Here is a 17757-nt window from a genome sequence, read left to right on the forward strand (position 1 = left end):
ATCCACAAAAAGAATTCATATGCTTTACACTCCTCCTCGGAACATGGAGGTAACAAGGCACAATGCAGTTATCTCCCTCTCTACCACAGGCTCCTACGAGAGCAACACTTCAGAAAGTACTAGAGAGGATGGAGACAAGGGAAACAGACACGTGGGCAACCTAGCTTGAAGAATTCCTATGTTCTGATCTTCAAGTGTAGCAGTCCATAAGCAAGCTTACCTCAGGTGACTGCAAGCAATTACCTCACAAATATACTACCATCTGGCTGAGAGTTACGCAGGCAGACCTACCAAGAAGAGGCACAGAACTACCGTTATCCACATTAAAAGGCCACTTGACACTCGGTTTCTCAACCAAGTCACTGAATTAGTATGAGCTTTAAGAGAATCATCTGGCAGTGAAAATATCCTTGTCTTGGCAGCATCACCACAATGTATTACCTGAACAGTCCCTGCATGAAGAAAGAGACTCTTCTAAACATCAGCTACCATCACATGAATAAACTCAGGGATGGTCTGAAAAGTGTGGCAATTATGAAGAAGGGAAAACCTTAATAATTTTAAGAAGGACAACCTCAACCATAAAGGTATAAGAATACAGAGTTGAAACGAAAAGTTGCAAGAAAGGTGACATCTTACACACTTTAGCTACAACTCTAAGTTCTAGAAGGTAAGCAGATGCTTTAATGAGATAAGTGGCCTGGCCTAGATGTTGCTTGAAAGGAAACTGTAAGCAAATTCCTTTAGATAGATCATTAAAGAGCATGATGGGTCCTAACTCTATGAGTCACTCATCAAAAGAAATGTCATTTGCAGATTAAGAAGCTGCCTCCTCTCCAAGACTAGTACCCCCAAATGCAGGATTTGAAAGCTAAAAGGCTAGGTTTCACACAAAAGCATATGCCACCACCTGTCCCCCACACCCTTCAGTTGACAGGCATGTCTCCATCTGGAAGGCTCTTCAGGGCAAAAGCTCACCAACACAAAGTTCATCATAACCCCAATGCAGTCAACAGAACACGTGAAGCGAAAAGTTTCAGATGTTTATACTGACATCCAGTGCCTCAAGAACCATGCCAAAGGAATCAACAGGTTTGTTTTGCTGACTGGACTCTTGTCCCTCTTCCATATTCAGAAACCAAGATCATCTTTCTTGGCTTTTAAAGGTCAACTGCAGAGAACTCTGAAGATGCCAAGCTGCCAACATAACATTTCAGGTAATCAGGCTGAGTGAGTGAAAATTAGAAGTGGTAACTTCTAGTAGACCTTTTTTTGAAAGCAGGTCTACAAGAGCTCAATACAGGAGTCCTCAGTTGGTCTTGAGGATGAAGACCTGTTTTTGACAAGGCCAGCAGAAATCCAAGAATCAATTCCTAGAGCCGCCTTCTAAAAAAGCTACCATAACACTTAAAAATATCTTGGACAACGCCTCACTTCTGATGCATGATCCAAACCTCTATTATTATGATTAGGAATACGCTCCTGATTCAAATACCCAGGCACCTGATGATTTGGTAAGCAGAAGGAAGAGAAGCAATCCCCCATGGTGCAGTTTCAGGAAATATATTTGGCAAAGCAATCAAACCTTAGTCAAGAACAACAATAAGCACACACGAGCAGATTCTGCAGACCAACCAAACAACAAAAGCCTACTGAAAATAAGAACCTGTACAATACCAGGCACTCATTGATTCAGCTTTAAACGTAAAGGTGCCAAAAGTTTGAGAGGACCCAGAATGGCAGTCACCTTTCTACCCATTCAATGAATACAGCAAAGCCCAAATACAACAATAATGCCTTAAAAAAAGGCATATACATTCACCATGCAAGTAGAATTCCTTCATTTCAAAGTGTTTCAAACAGTGCTGCTAAACCCACACTTGTCCATTAACACTCAGAACCTTGATTTTCTCATATTTAGGCTCCAGTTCCATAAAGTTTTCTAGTACATCATAATTTCTATGCTGCACAGGTACTTTTTGTCAAGTAACCAGTTAATCCCAAAATTGAGAGGCAAATACAAAAGCCATAATCAATATAAGAAACAGTAGCTGAATTGCATTCTTTGTGATCTTTCAAAAAGTTTTTTTTAATCAATTGCCATCTGATAACTTTAAGACACAATGAGTAGAACTCTGTCACAAGCAACTTCACCTAAATAAAGATGTTTTCTTTTCCATTCACCATGTGCAATGCTTCATTTTTTCATTCTCAGAAAGCCACTAATAACCTCTCATTAACTGCACATTAGCACAGACTAGCGGTCATAATTCACCACTGCAATTACATATAATAAAATTACTATACTCAAAAAAAATGTTGTGCTTTCAAAACCAGATATTTATTTCATAAGGTTACTTCAAACAACTTGTCATCTTTCTATATACACATTTTATTATCACAGCCCTCTAATTTCGTCACATTCTGATTTGGCTTCTTTCCCATAAAATATTCACAGAATCACAGAAACTTCAGAGTTGGAAGGGACCTCTAGAGATCATCTAGTCCAACTCCCCTGCTAAAGCAGTATTGCCTAGAGCACATTACTCAGGACTGCATCCAGGCGAGTCTTGAAAGTCTCCAGAGAAGGGGACTCCATAACCTCCCTGGGCAGCCTGGTCCAGTGCTCTGTCACCCTCACCATAAAGAAGTTTTTTCTCATATTTGATCAGAACTTCCTATGTTCTAACTTGTGCCCGTTGCCCCTCGTCCTGTCACTGGGAACCAATGAAAAGAGTCAGGCACCATCCTCCTTCAGCCCACCCTTTAGATACTTGTATGCCATAATAAGGTCTCCCCTCAGCCTTCTCTTCTCCAGGCTAGAGTCCCAGCTCTTTCAGCCTTTCCTCATAAGGGAGATGCTCCAATCCCTCAGTCATCTTAGTTGCCCTACACTGGACCCGCTCCAGTAGTTCCCTGTCCCTCTTGAACTGGGGAGCCCAAAACTGGATGCAGTATACCAGCTGTGGCCTCACCAGTGCAGAGTAGAGGGGGAGAATGACCTCCTTTGACCTACTGGCCACAGTCTTCCCTATGCCGCCCAGGATTCCATTGGCCTTTTTGGCAACAAGGGCACATTGTTGGCTCATGGATAATACCAGGACCCCCAGATCCTTCTCCTCAGAGGTGCTTTCCAGCAGGTCCATCCCTAACCTATACTGGTGCTTAGCATTCTTCCTCCCCAGGTGGAGGACCTTGCACTTGCTTTTGTTGAACCTCATTAGGTTCTTCTCTGCCCAGCTCTCCAGCCTGTCCAGGTCATGCTGGATGGCAGCACGGCCCTCCGGAGTGTCAGCCACCCCTCCCAGTTTGGTATCATCAGCAAACTTGCCGAGGATACACTCTGTCCCATCATCCAAGTCATTAATGAATATACTGAACAAAATTGGACCGAGTATTGACCCCTGGGGGACACCACTGGTTACAGGCCTCCAACTACTCTGTGCCACTGATCACAACACTCTGAGTTCTGTCACACAGCCAGCTCTCGATCCACCTCACCGTCACCTCATCTAGCCCATACTTCCTCAGCTTCCTAATGAGGATGTTATGGGAGACAATGTCAAAAGCCTTGCTAAAGTCAAGGTAGATGACATCTACGGCTCTCCCCTCATCCAGCCAACCAGTTATAACATCATAGAAAGTTCTCAGATTGGTCAAGCATGATTTACCCTTGGTAAATCCATGCTGACCACTTCCAATGACTTCTTGTTCCTCAGCGTGTTTGGAGATGACATCCAGAATGAGTCGCTCCATTACCTTCCCAGGGACAGAGGTGAGACTAACCAGTCTGTAGTTCCCTGGCTCCTCCTTCTTGCCTTTTTTAAAGATTGGAGTGATGTCAGCCTTGATTCCACAGTACTACGATATTTTTCTACCCATGGAGCAGAGTGGCACAATAGATACAAGCAGGCTGCAGAACATCAGGAAAAAAAATGAGATCTAAAATGAGAGAGACAACTTACAGGATACACTGAGTTTGAAAGATCAGAGGGTTTTTAACAAAACCGAAGTCTTTGACCATTAAGAATGTAGTTTTCCATAATCTGAAATACTACATACTGGCCTCATCTGGGAAAGTGTATTAGAAATTTTAGACGCATTATGTTAGAAACATTTCATCACTTGTTCTTCTCTATTTCATGAAAGTCAAAATACCTATGGCTTTCTGAAGCACTGTACGGTTTTGGTTTGCCTTTTTTTTTTTTCCCCTAAAATGCAAATGACATGGACTGAAATTACCTCAGTGAAGATGGGTTGTGCTATTCTGAAAACAGACATGTTATATTGGCCTAATTTTTAAGTATATCCTATTGGTCAACACTCCTGAGAAGCGACCTCTCTGATCCCAAAACAGTTTTCCAAGTCAACGCTGCATTCAAATCAATGGAAAGACAGAAGACAATGGCAGGGGTTGGAAAGAACTGCCCATCATAAGTGAAGATCAGGTTTGTGACCATCTGATGAACCTGAAATTGAACAAGTCCATGGGACCCGATGGGATACACCCATGGGTACTGAAGGAACTGGCGGATGAGGTTGCTAAACTGCTATCATATTCCAAAAGTCATGGCAGTCTGGTGAGGTCCCCACTGACTGGAAAAGGGGAAACGTAATCCCCATTTTCAAAAAGGGAAAGAAGGAGGAACCAGAGAACTATAGGCCTGTCAGTCTCACCTCCATGCCTATAGTAAGATTATGGAGCAGATCCTCCTGGAGGCACTGCTGAGGCAGAAGAATAACGAAGAGGTGATTGGGTACAATCAACATGGCTTCACCTAGGGCAAATCGTGCCTGACAAACCTGGTGGCCTTCTATGAGAAGGTCACAACATCAATAGACAAGGGTAGAGCAACTGGCATCATTTACCTGGCCCTGAGCAAAGCCTTTGACACTGCCCCGCATGACATCCTGGTCTCCAAGCTGATAAAATATGGGTTTGATGGACTGACAATTCGGTGGATAAAGAACTGGCTTGATGGCCACAGCCAAAGAGTGGCTGTCAATGGGTCCATGTCCAAGTGGAGGCCAGTGACAAGTGGAGTCCCTCAAGGATCAGTACTGGGACCGGTCTTGTTTAACATCTTCGTCAGCAACATGGACAGTGGCATAGAGAGCACCCTCAGCAAGTTTGACAACACCAAGCTGTGTGGGGCGGCTGACACACTGGAGGGAAGGGATGCCATCCAGAGGGACCTTGACAGGCTGGAGAGGTGGGCCCATGCCAACCTCATGAAGTTCAACAAGACCAAGTGCAAGGTCCTCCATCTGGGTTGGGGCAATCCCAAGCACCGATATAGGCTGGGCAGTGAATGGCTTGAGAGCAGCCCTGAAGAAGAGGACTTGGGGGTGCTGGTGGACGAGAGGCTCAACATGAGCCGTCAGTGTGCACCAGCAGCCCAGAAAGTCAATCGTATCCTGGGCTGCATCAGGAGAAGCGTGGCCAGCAGGTCGAGGGAGGTGATTCTCCCCCTCTACTCCACTCTCGTGAGACCCCACCTGGAGTACTGCGTCCAATTCTAGAGCCCCTACTACAAGAGAGATATGGACGTGCTGGAATGTGTCCAGAGAAGGGCCACAAGGATGATCAGAGGGCTGGAGCACCTCTCCTATGAGGACAGGCTGAGAGAGTTGGGATTGTTCGGTCTGGAGAAAAGAAGGCTCTGAGGAGACCTTATAGTGGCCTACCAGTATCTTAAGGGGGCCTACAAGAAAGCTGGTGAGGGACTTTTTAAGGATGTCAGGTAATGGTAGGACTAGAGGGAATGGATTAAAACTAGAGACGGGTCGATCCAGACAGGACGTAAGGAAGAAGTTCTTCACCATGAGGGTGGTGAGACACTGGAACAGGTTGCCCAGAGAGGTGGTGGAAGCCCCATTCCTGGAAGTTTTTAAGGCCAGGCTGGATGGGGCTCTGAGCAACCTGGTCTAGTGGGAGGTGTCCCAGTCCATGGCAGGAGGGTTGGAACTAGATGATCTTTAAGGTCCCTTCCAACCCTAACAATTATATGATTCTATGAAACGGCGAAACAAGAACAGGCACCTTCTTGCCTATCATTTCTCATCACTTAAGCAGCAAGATTTAATCAGGGGTCCTTTGCGAGTAAGATTACCAGTTAACAGAAACCAGTTACTGTGTTAGCTTCCACTGCTTGCTTCTGAGGACTGAACTTAAACTATAAGTGAAATCCAGTGAAACCAACTGGTGAGTTTGTCATTAACATCCATTTCAGAGTGTTATTCTTCTGTAAGTATTACAATTACTTCAGAGCTAAGTAACGTGAAGACTAAGAGTTTTGTACTTAATCTGAGAAACTAATTTTCTTTCCTTCTGCAAGTTCTATAATTGAGAAATCAACTTTTCATGTTCTCCGTGAAGAAATTTTCATTATACACACTTGTAGAACAAAGGGTACAGCTTCTACTTAATATGAAACTCACAAAGATGTATTTGATACATCCTTTAAAAATATATATGTTGTCTGGGAAACTGAGATCAATCTTGTCTAGCAGCAATCTGAGGGCATGACTGGAAAATATTACCCATGTAATATCTCAAAGTGAATTTAATGCATCCATCAAGTACTGAGTAAACTCAATAAAACAAGCTTCTAGACAAAGTGTTATATTAAATAAGTCTCAGTTTCCCAGACCACATGAGATTAATAGTACAAATGTTAAATGAAACTGTAAATTTTATCCATAAAATAATAATACAAAATTAAATCGGTATCTATGCCAGAATTAAATCAGTTCTGTACCACATGAAAGTTTTATTTAAAAATACATAAGCTACTTACGCTTGGACTATTCTACCTAGAATTCAAAGAAGATTCAGAAACAGTTTTATTAATGTGAAAAGACAGCTTCAATCTCTTGTCTGCTATTAGAAAAATAAAGAAACGGAGAGTACTTCAGCTTGTTGCTCAAGAGCAATTCACTAAAAGAAATTAGGCAGTCTTAAGTAAACTGACTGCTATCATCTAATGCACACAGACTGTATAGCACAGTTCTTACCTTTCATAAGGTAAGCCAGAGCATAACTGACAGAAAATATTTTTAATAAACATCCATTAATCCTTTCATTCCCAAAAAGGAAAAGACAGAATGTGAAAACTGAAGAACTAGTACAAGATGCCACCTCAGCCTCAAGTTTTCTCTTGTGATGAGAAACAGATAATGCAGAAGTATTTCTGTGATACAAATAAATGCTGAACAAGCTTCTAGAAAATGTAATTGTTTGTCCACTTTCAATGACATACAGGACAAAGAAAGTAATACCCAAATTAAAGATGTCCTAAAGCCCCATGAATACATGTTGGAAAAAAAAATAATCAACCTAATAATTTCCAATAGTTTCTATGTTACCTATATGAATACACAGCAACGCATACATGACACTGGCTTAAAAAGCACTTGAAAAAACACACAGCCCTCAAATACTCTGTTGTACCAGATATGCAATACCCACACTATGCTTGCATTGTGGGACTCGTTTTGGTTTAGTTGTAGTCTGGTCTTGAAGACTGAATGCCTCCTAGTACTGGAGCACGCTTCTGGTTAAGTGTTTTCCAAAAGGAATCAAGCTTGTGTATTCTGAGCGCTCCACAATGCAACACAAAGCACAGTAAGTGGGGACTACCAAGAGATTTGTTTCAAAAGCACCTAAAAATGCTGATGTGGAAACATCTTCTGCCTTTTTTTTGTTTTTATTTCTATTTATATTTCAACAAGATGGTCAGATGGAAAAATAAGATGCACACAGATACTACCACCAGAACTTTCAGTTTAATCACCTCCCTACTTGTATGGGGGCGGGTCACATGTTTCCTCCTTCCCTCTATTCCACTCCACCACAGCTCATGCATAGAATGGGTATGAAGAAATTGCTTTTAAGGAGCTAAAGAGCAGAGACCTGCTCTGACCAACACCAAAGAATCTGAACAGGCAGCAGTCTGATAAGAATTGATTTGATCCACAGTGAGTTAAGTACCATAAATAATACTCACTCCAAGCAAAAATAGGTTTCCAGTAATAAGCACTAATGCCATCCTGTTTAACGTAAAAATACTCTAAATACTAACAATCTGACAAAACCAGAGATGTAAAAAGGAATTGGTAAAACTTAAAAATTACATACTACAATACAAAATTTTTGTCTTGAAGCAAGTTTGACATTTGAGACACCTTTTATTTTCAATAAACACTTAAAGTAAAAATATTTTAAAGCTTTCATCTCCCTGACTTTTAACAGGACTTTTGATATTCTAGTGCCACATTATGCTACTTTTCAGTATGTGGCTACTTAAAAGTCTTTGATCAAAATTAAGTTAGGAGTTCTACACATGTTCCAGATGTTCACAATTTACAACACTTTCTCCTGTAAGTTTTCCTTGGCAAATTTACCTTCCATTGTATTGATGCTGCACAATACAGGGCAACACTAGATATCTAACCACCACTACAATGTCATGCAGAGATATTAACTGGAATTAATAAACAAAGCTGATCATGGTGCAGGTCATATGGACTCCAGCCGTGGAGCCAGCATGGTCAGAAAGAGTTTGGGTTCCTTTACAGGCCACTGCATGGCATAGCTGAGAAATTTTTCAATTAGGGCAGACTTTAATGATGCAACATCAAAACTCTCAGATTATGCTCTCAAAAATAACAATGAAGAATTTGTATTGCTTCATAAAACATGCTTCTTAACCAAGTCAGACTTGTCTTTCTGTACATACTAGCAAATACACTTTTATACTTCAGTTCTCTAGCACTGTGTTTATCAAAACTTTAAGTAGGGAGTTCAGGTTCCCTTCAATTTGAATTACAGAATCAAAAATAATGTATTAATCTTTATTCAAATTGTTATTATTAAAATCTTGTATTAATTTAATCATATTCTTGTAGTTAGAGAAAATGAGTATCTTACTTTAAAAACCCTTTGTCATTCCAGGACACTTAGATCTATGTAACAATGCAAACACTGTTGTGGTACATTGTGTCACATTACCTCAGAAACATTTCGAAGTGTTTTACTAAAGCCTTTAAGTTTTTGTCAGGAAAGCACATCTTCCCCAGTATTTCTGGTAGCTTTACTGTAAATAAGAGAAAAAAAATATTTACACCTGTTCTTTTAAAAGCAACTTCTAATTACTTTTATCCACTATACAGAAAAGAAGAATATAAAAATTTCTTCTCCCTCTAGACTCTACATTTATTTGCAACCTACTCAGTGATCTTTCAAAACCTCACTAAAAGGAAACATGCTGAGAAAGTGAATGCTGCTTGCTTTAATGACGTTTGATAATGTATTGGAAGTAATGCTTGTTTACGTTTGTTAAATGAAAGCTTACAGAGCCAGTAAGAGATAAACAAGTTTATGAACAGCCTAAGAGTTTTAAACAGATTTAAATGTACTCTTTGCCAAGAATAAAACTAAATGTGATAAAGCAAACAGAAAATCACACAGATACAGTGACTGGGGGAAAAAAACCAAAACAAACCAAACACAAAACAAAACCTACCCAACCAACCAAAAACCAAACAAAGCAAAAAGCCCACACAGACACACAAAACAAACAAAGCAATTTTGATTCAGCAGAGTTTTTCATCAGTTTACCAAACATCCGTAGCAAATGTTGAGATCCATAGATATATGAGGGAGGTGGTGGTTGGTCACTTGGTGGATAATTCTCTGGCATCAATTTCCAGGACAAAACCTAAAAGTAAGACATGAAAACATCAGTTACAACATTTTTACAGCACCATAAATAATTTAGTCTGTGCAGAACTTCAAAATCAAAGATTAAATTAGTAATACAAACAAAACATAGCCCAATTCTGAGGTCAACAAAACCTTTAATCATTGAATCTAGGGCAGTAACATAAAAATCTGTTACCTCATTCAATTCATTGTTTCTTCTACCTTCAAAGCCAGTAAAAACCGCACTCCCCTCTTTGCTAGGAGTCAAAGTTATAGGTGAAGATGATCCACTATGGACAGGGGTTTCTTCAGAAGGGAAGGAAAAAAAAAACAACAAAAGAAATCAAATAAATTTTATTATCTGTTTTATGGAACTATAAGCCATTAAACATAACTAAGGCCTGCTGCTAAAATCTTTAAAGTCTTAAACACTACAATTCAATAAATGCTATCCTGAAGTAGGCTCACAGAAAAGCAGCTCCTTGAATTCTTTTGAGAACTACAGTACCAAACTACTGACAATATTGCTTCGTATTTCTCCCTTTGGTATAAGCTTCAGAGATAAATATTTGATACAAAAAGTATGAACTCCTACTTCAATCATTCAGTTCACAGTCCAGATGACATTAAAATAAAGAACAAGACTTAAATCTTATTTAGAGTATAATTTAAAGAGCAAACCCTACTTTTTTCCAGGTGCAAGAAGAGCTTTGGCATAGAAGCTGGGGTCTCAAGATGCCGCCGTTTAGGTTGCGGTGAAGCACTGCTTTCCGATAACCTGTCGCAGTTAGAACTATGGCGTGTAGAACGTCTCAGCGACTGCAGAATTTCAGGTTCAGCTTTCCGTCTTTTTGGAGTGGCTGGCTCCCCTGTTGTAGGTTGGCTGTCAGTTGACTGAGGTGTTGGTGGATTCAACAGAGGAGGACTTGGGGAAAGCTCCTCCTGATTTCTAGGAAATAAAGGCAGCTTTACAGAAGTGAAGAGATCAAGGCTGTTCTTAAAAAAAGAGATCCTTCTAGTTTCACAGATCTCCTTAAATACTTATTCAAATTAGACAGTCTCCTCCCAATGACTATCAAAGTGACGAGACCTTCTTAAATACTATTTTCCACAAGCGTATTTATTTTCAAATGTAGAAGTTAATGAACCCAAATTTACGTTTCAATGTAATTTCCCCCCCCACCAAAGTTGTAGCCTAACCGTACGCCAGTTAATCAGATAGAAATTCAGAACCTAAATTAAGGCAAGCAATTCACAGAAAAGTTCAACAGTTTATCAAGACAATTTTTAAGTCAAAGTTTGTAAGAAATCATCCTATTCTGAATACATAACCACATTCTATTGCATTTTCCTCAGGGGATAAGCAGTATTATACTCCGTATACCCAACCTACCTGTTAGTATTTGTTGAGTTTTCTTTAATGGGAAGAAAGAATTTTGATGAAGTCACCTTCTTAAATTGAGCTTGTTCATAAGGATAGAGCAAAATTAATGGAAGTGTGAAGTCAAACGTTATTCTCAGCCCATCCACCATCTCTTTACATAGCTCAACACTACAGAGAAAAAAAAAGGATTAGGAATTTCAAAGTTGCATGTCAAAATTTTTCAGTGCAGTTATACGAAATTCCCTTTCAATACAGATCATTAACATCTTAACTATGATATGCTGACTTCATCACTAAGTAATTATGAGTGATTAAAAGTATACTTAAAGAGACAGTGATTGCTGTTGGTAGCTTTAGACAAATATAAATTTTAAAAGTCTGCTTAATAAGGTCAAACAAAATCATACAATTGTTCTGTTGTTCACGGGATTAATAAAATCTACTTTGCAGTAAATAAAGTTAGTTAGTTTTTCATGTAAGCATTTTGTCTTTCCAAGTTTACTAGGCTCAAAAAAGAGGCACCTTCCAGAAAAACTAAGTACTCAACAGATTGAACCTCTGTCTAAAAGGCATATGCAGAATTTGATCTATAGGCAGTAAGATGCAATTAAGGCAGTGCTTAAGAGATATCCAATGAACCAACAAAACCAGACACATTTGCATTGGAGATCCGTTTCTAATGGCCTGCTCCTGGTAACCAAAGCACTACATTTAGAGGCTACTAGGAATTTTGGTTTCAGCTTGTGTAAGAGACTCATGGTGCTAGGTTGTGAGTAGATGTGCTGTTACAAGCAGAACCAAGAACACTGAGTTCAGCCACCTCCAACATCTCACACCTCTATAAAAGTATTCATGTCTCACCACTCAAGTACATATATATGTATGGTAACAGTAATTTGATCCTGCCACAATGCCCACATTAGAAATTCCATACCTCCTATTACCATTCCATACCACCTGCTAAAACTCCTGCCTTTTTTTTTTTTTTTAAAAAACACTCCATATAAATTGGGTCGGGGGACCATCATGTGCAGAAATTCTATCACATCCAAGAAGGCCAATTAACTTCTGTGTTAGAGCAGTAAGGGCAATACAATAGTTGTCAGCTCAATTTCTCCTACTTAATGCATCACTGAAATTATACATTTTCCTTAACAAAGCACCCTCTTTATTGAGGTTCATCAATTCACTTAGACATACACCTTTAAAAATCGTAATATGCACACAACCTTCCATTCATATTTCTGATGTCTCATCTAAATTCTTTCTTGGGAGATTATAGGACATAGAAGAAAAGTATCATTAATCTGCCAAATAATGAAAGATATCAATATAAACCAAGAGACTCACATAGACCAAAATATTGCAAGGAATAGCATAATTACACACCATTGAAATAGAACATGTTAAAAGTCAAGATTTCTCTTTGATAAAATACAAGATTTCACCCCAGTGCAGACTTAGATAGAGAAGCAATCTCACCTAATATTGAGAATCTTTAACATAAGAGAAAAAAACACACCAAAGAAACACCAAACTGCAACTGCAGGGTTAACACACTGCATTTGTAGCATGGTAGAAGAATATACAACTCAGCTGAGAAAACAGTAACTAAGACTCAATCAATTTTAATAAACAAGAGTGGTGTTACTACACACATTGTTTCACCACATATTGACTCTAGGATTTAAGATATGTCATTTAAAAAAAAAAAAAAAACAAACAAATAAATCACCTGCACTTGGAGTTTTCTGTAAGTGTCTCATAATTTTTTATCCTTTATAAAACTTGAACCTATTCAGTTTTATTTAAGCAGGGAATTCCTATATCAGATACTCTTGCAGTGCTCAAAAAATTCTTCACATAGACAATAGCAACACATTTTTCCAAAACTGGTCACCATATTCACAAGAACTTACATCATAAAAGGGAATATTCATGTTTTTGCATAATGACTTTTCATTTTACTGTGCTATGGGTATCTGTCAAATATTTTAAGTCCCATAAATAGACACATAAATAGCACAGCGCAAGCTCACAGAAGTGAACAGCCTCAAAACAGAACACGGGCTGCAAGGTTATTCTTCTTGCGACAACAGCACTGGACTAATAGTTACTTACTTCTTCTCTGGTGGCACATAATGAAGATTCATATTAGCATGTGGAGTCATCTGATGGTGCCGAGATCTTTCATTGGCTGAAAAAGCGGCATTAATAGCAAAATGTTTCACATATGACTCCAGGATGGTTATTATATTTGTCTGACAAGGAAGTTTCACTAGCTGAAAAGGAAACAACAAATTCATGCCTTACAAAAACAATTAGTAACTATACCAAGCTAAAACAGGAGCTTGTAACGTACTGACTAGTTTAATAAATTTCTGTTGCATTAAGTTACTTCAGGAGTGATTAATATCAGCACTTAAACTGCATTTTTGATCAATCCTATATAAATATCTGGAGAAACAAAAATATGGTCAGGTTAACAAGCTTACTATATTTACAGCTTTAAAAAAAAAATCTGCATTCTGAAACACAACTGGATACTGAAACGTTACATTCTTAAATATAATGACAACTCACTGGTTTAGCTATAGAGAAGCCTGCTCTCTACACTCTCGTTATTCTTCCTTATAATGTCTAAGCTCACCTTTGCAATCGAGTTCAAAAAAACAGTTGCTATGCACAAGAACTACTTTTGACACCCTCCCCAACTCTCCATGCACATTCATTTCATAGCTTTTATTTCATACCCGTTTTCTTCTATTAATATAGTAACAGTCTTCCTCAAGCTTCTTTTTCAAGACTTCAGGAATTTCTATGTTTATTGCTCTATCTTCCATGTCCCTTTTTGTGTGAGTGTCTTGTTCTTCTTTCTACAATAGGCAAGTGCAAGAAACAATACATTGGTTGTGCTTAAGAATATGCCCTGGTTTGAGGTAAAACAGAACCAACTTCCTGTTCAGTAATTTTTACTTCTTAGCTAGGCCTCTTCTAACTCTCTGAAATTAATGGCATGTTGTGCCTAAAACAGTTTGTTCAGAGTGGTAAGACAGTTTGTGCCAAGGAATGGTATGCGGGGAGGCTCTTGATTATACTTATTGCTATAACAACCAAGGTCAGCCAATTTCGTTATTCACCCTGTTGGAGGGTCAGAAGTGGAAAACTGTAGAGGGGTCCCACCTGCACGGAGAAGCGGGCAGGACAGGTGACCAAAATTGACCAACACGGTATTCCATCCCATCTGCCCCATGCTCGGTATAAAAGCTGAAGGATCAAAGGGTCAACTCTCTTCCTTCAATGGCTGACATCCGAGGAGGACCCTGTCTGTTCATCTGCCTTTGATCCCAAACCATGTGTTCCTGACTCCATCTGTGGAAACCAGTTCCCACCCGTCACTGGGTCCAGCCTGGGACTTCCCCAGTGCCTGCTGGTGACGTCATCCTGGGAGCTTAATACAGTTTTGTATATACTGTATCTATTTAATTATTTTCCTTTTTATCTTATTATTAATATTTCATTAATCTAGTTTCTTCTAAACTCATACATCTCTTTATCTCTCCTCCTCCTCTCCATGCACGAGAGGCTGGGGGGAGCATCTGTCGCCGGCCATTGGCCAATTTGGCCAAAACCACGACAGAATATTAGTGAAAAAGAACTTCGGTAGTCAGGATACAATATAACGATCAAGTTTTGTCATGCAAAAATAAATATTTACTATATATATTTCAAGTAGATAGTAGCCTTCCTCTAAGCAATTTAACAATACTGCTTTGAAGTCATCTACAAATTTATTTTTTAAAACTTTTTTCTTTTTAATTCAGCATTCACTTAAGTATTTAACACAGAAGACTACACAAATTTGTTAGGTTTTGCTGCTTCAGATCACCCACACTGTAATAGTTAGATTCTACAGACCTTCAGAACAATTGTTTATGCTGCACTTCCTTTTCGATACTGTACAGAAAATAAATGCGGCTTCTTTTTGAAGTCAGTCTTTTATGTTTTAATTTAAGACCAGAGTTGACATGCCTGTTTCAGTAAATACAAAAGCCAGAAAGATCCTGGTGCTATTAAGATTTGTCCAACCTGCATAGACCAGTAAAATTTTACAGCACCCACAAATCTGGATAATCTAGTTTGCTATGTTTTCTCCACATAAGAGAAAATTTCTCCACATTCTTCCACATGTGTAGAAAGACATGAAAAGAAACAAATGTGTATTTTTAGATTAATATCAAAGAATTCTACATGTATATGACATCTTCTATAATTTTCAAAAGCTCAACCACAGTAAGCACCAGGAGTAAAAAAAATATGCTTTTAATTCCAGATAAATAACCAGCTGTGGCCTATATTTCATCTACTTCAATTTTCCAGTTTCAAATACAGATGTTCAAATTCTGTCAAGTTAAGGAGCTCACGAATATACCATTTCTGTCCTCTCTTCTATGTCACTTTCTTCACTTTTTATTTCTTCATCTGTTCCTTCATCACTGTCGTCAGAAGAAGAACTACTTATAGCTGTGTAAAAGAGATTTCACGTATTTATCTCAATTTATTACATTGCAGAAGTTAAGACCAAACAATTTCAGGCCTCGATGCAAAAAAAAAAAAAAAACACCACAAATCCAAAACCCAAACAAACACAAACCATCCAAAAACAACACTCCCCCCAACAAAACTAACAAATAAAAAAACCCACAACTAGCTTGTTATATTTAATGAGGATGAATAATTCTAATTGAATTAAACACACAAGTATTATTTACAGCACACAATAAACATTTTAAATATGTATGACAAAGTTTACAGGAAGTGTTTACAGGAAGTGTTCTCTAATTCCTCTCTAATTGAGAAATATTCACTTTTAAAAGCTCCCTACATTTCTGAACACTCAGATCTTTCCAATTTTTATTGGACTTCAGTTCTGGACAGGGGATTAATGTAGTAATCATCCAATGAGAAGGTCTGGATCTGTGCACTGACAGTTGCCAGAACATCAGCTAAGTGCCAGCCAGTGTTCTTGTTGGTTTTCAAGCTACAAAGCAAAATGCTATGAAATGAAAGAGCTGACCCGAGAGTGAAATCAACCAGGCAGCTGACAAGAAACAGACCTTTGTGCCAGGTAGACAGGGGAAAAAGAAAATCTTATTGCCCCCTGAAATACATAGAAACACTAGCAGGGAGTCCATCTTGTTTCCTAACACCAAACAAGGAAAACTGAGGGCTTCTTGCACCTAGTAATACTACACTAAACAAAGCAGAATTGAGTGGAACTGACACATGGAAAAGCCTCTGGAACACAAGAAGAAAGGAGATATCTTAATAGATGCTTAGCATGAAACACAGTGCTCACTCCCCATCCGACTGCCTCCGTATATTTCAAACGGGACTGTGACACTCTCATGTCATCCTAATAGGAAGTTACAGCATGCACCGTACCCCTAGCTCAAAAAGTTAAAGGCATCACACCAGTTATTAAAGAATAAAAACAAGCTCACAGTTTTCGCTACTCTCATCATTTTCTTCAGCAGGAAGGCTTTTTAATACAGAGTCAACACCAGGCAACCTGCAACGTCTCTTCTTTCTTCCCTTCCTTCTCCTACAGAACATAAAACGGTTCACTGAAATTTGGCTAATATTATTTAATTTGTTTATGATAGCTAATTACATTACATGCAAATACACAGGAAACGTACATTTGAGGTTTTTTTCATTAATTAATGTTGAAATAATTTGGACAATGCTTATTTGAGAGTGGAGACCTTAATGTCTGTACATTACCTCATATTTGTGTTCTCAAGCAGATCCTCAAGCCATGGCCAATCAATATTAGATTATTGCCTTTGGCTGAAAAATACTTCAGTTTTTCCTAAGTTACTTTTCAAGTACTTTTCTTTGGGAAGATGTAGATCCAATATACAGGCATTTTGCAGCAGTAGTTAAGAATTGCATAATTAAATGTTAGTCATTCAGAGTGTTGTTTAATAACAATATGTAGGTATCTACCTTAGTATGAGAAGAGTAGCTCTAGAATGCACTGACTGTACTGAGTAGATATCTACGATCTACAGCATGAGCTTAGAGGCCAAGCTCACTTGGAGACACCTGGATGTATCTGTGTGAGTCTGAAAATTAATCTCTCATTCATTTTGAGACCAAAAGAATTTCTTACATGCGAGCCACAGCCTTCCGTGCCAATTTACGCTGTAATCTGCGGTTTTCGTCTGTGTCACGAAGAACATGATCTTCAGCTGCCCATCTATCCCAGCTAAGGATAGGTCAAAAGAAAATTATTAACGGCTATGAATATATGCCACTCATGATTACTAATGAATTAATATACATTAAATCTAAAACACACTCTTTTAATGTCATTCAGAAGCAACATCTGTATCACAAGGTTTGCATCCTTGCATATCCACATGGCTTCAACTCCCGTGCTACTATCTAAAATCTCTCAAACCGTGACTTAACACACGATGGGGTTTGTAGCATCGACACATGCTATAGATCACAGTCAAAGACTGCACTCACATACTGACCTTGACAACCAAACAATCCAAGTCTAGATTTAACAAAGTATAAACTCTCTCATTAATGGAAACCTAAGAGCCACAAGTATATGCCAAAGACAGATACCCCATAAAGTTTAAACACACCT

At 38.8% G+C, this 17757-nt stretch overlaps 1 protein-coding gene across 9 annotated transcripts in view; it reads right to left on the reverse strand.

Moving 5' to 3' along the window:
* Positions 1–17757, reverse strand: part of MSL3 (MSL complex subunit 3) — a 43609-nt gene that overhangs the window by 23262 nt on the left and 2590 nt on the right. For 6 of the 9 annotated variants that reach the window (XR_012589773.1, XR_012589774.1, XR_012589775.1 and 3 more), the window contains exons 3-12: positions 17269–17364; positions 16595–16695; positions 15523–15614; positions 13844–13966; positions 13212–13372; positions 11100–11258; positions 10393–10655; positions 9903–10012; positions 9623–9722; positions 9014–9098 (exon numbers count right to left, since the gene is read on the reverse strand). Coding sequence is in view for 3 of the 9 variants with exons in the window: in XM_074606484.1 (XP_074462585.1) it covers positions 9014–9098; positions 9623–9722; positions 9903–10012; positions 10393–10655; positions 11100–11258; positions 13212–13372; positions 13844–13966; positions 15523–15614; positions 16595–16695; positions 17269–17364 (1290 nt within the window). In the remaining 6 variants the exon portion in view is untranslated. The remainder of the gene's footprint in view (positions 1–9013; positions 9099–9622; positions 9723–9902; positions 10013–10392; positions 10656–11099; positions 11259–13211; positions 13373–13843; positions 13967–15522; positions 15615–16594; positions 16696–17268; positions 17365–17757) is intronic. The other 3 variants (XR_012589780.1, XR_012589778.1, XM_074606507.1) reach the window with 1 other exon arrangement.

Source organism: Larus michahellis, chromosome 1 (assembly GCF_964199755.1).
Source record: "Larus michahellis chromosome 1, bLarMic1.1, whole genome shotgun sequence".
Taxonomy (NCBI): domain Eukaryota; kingdom Metazoa; phylum Chordata; class Aves; order Charadriiformes; family Laridae; genus Larus; species Larus michahellis.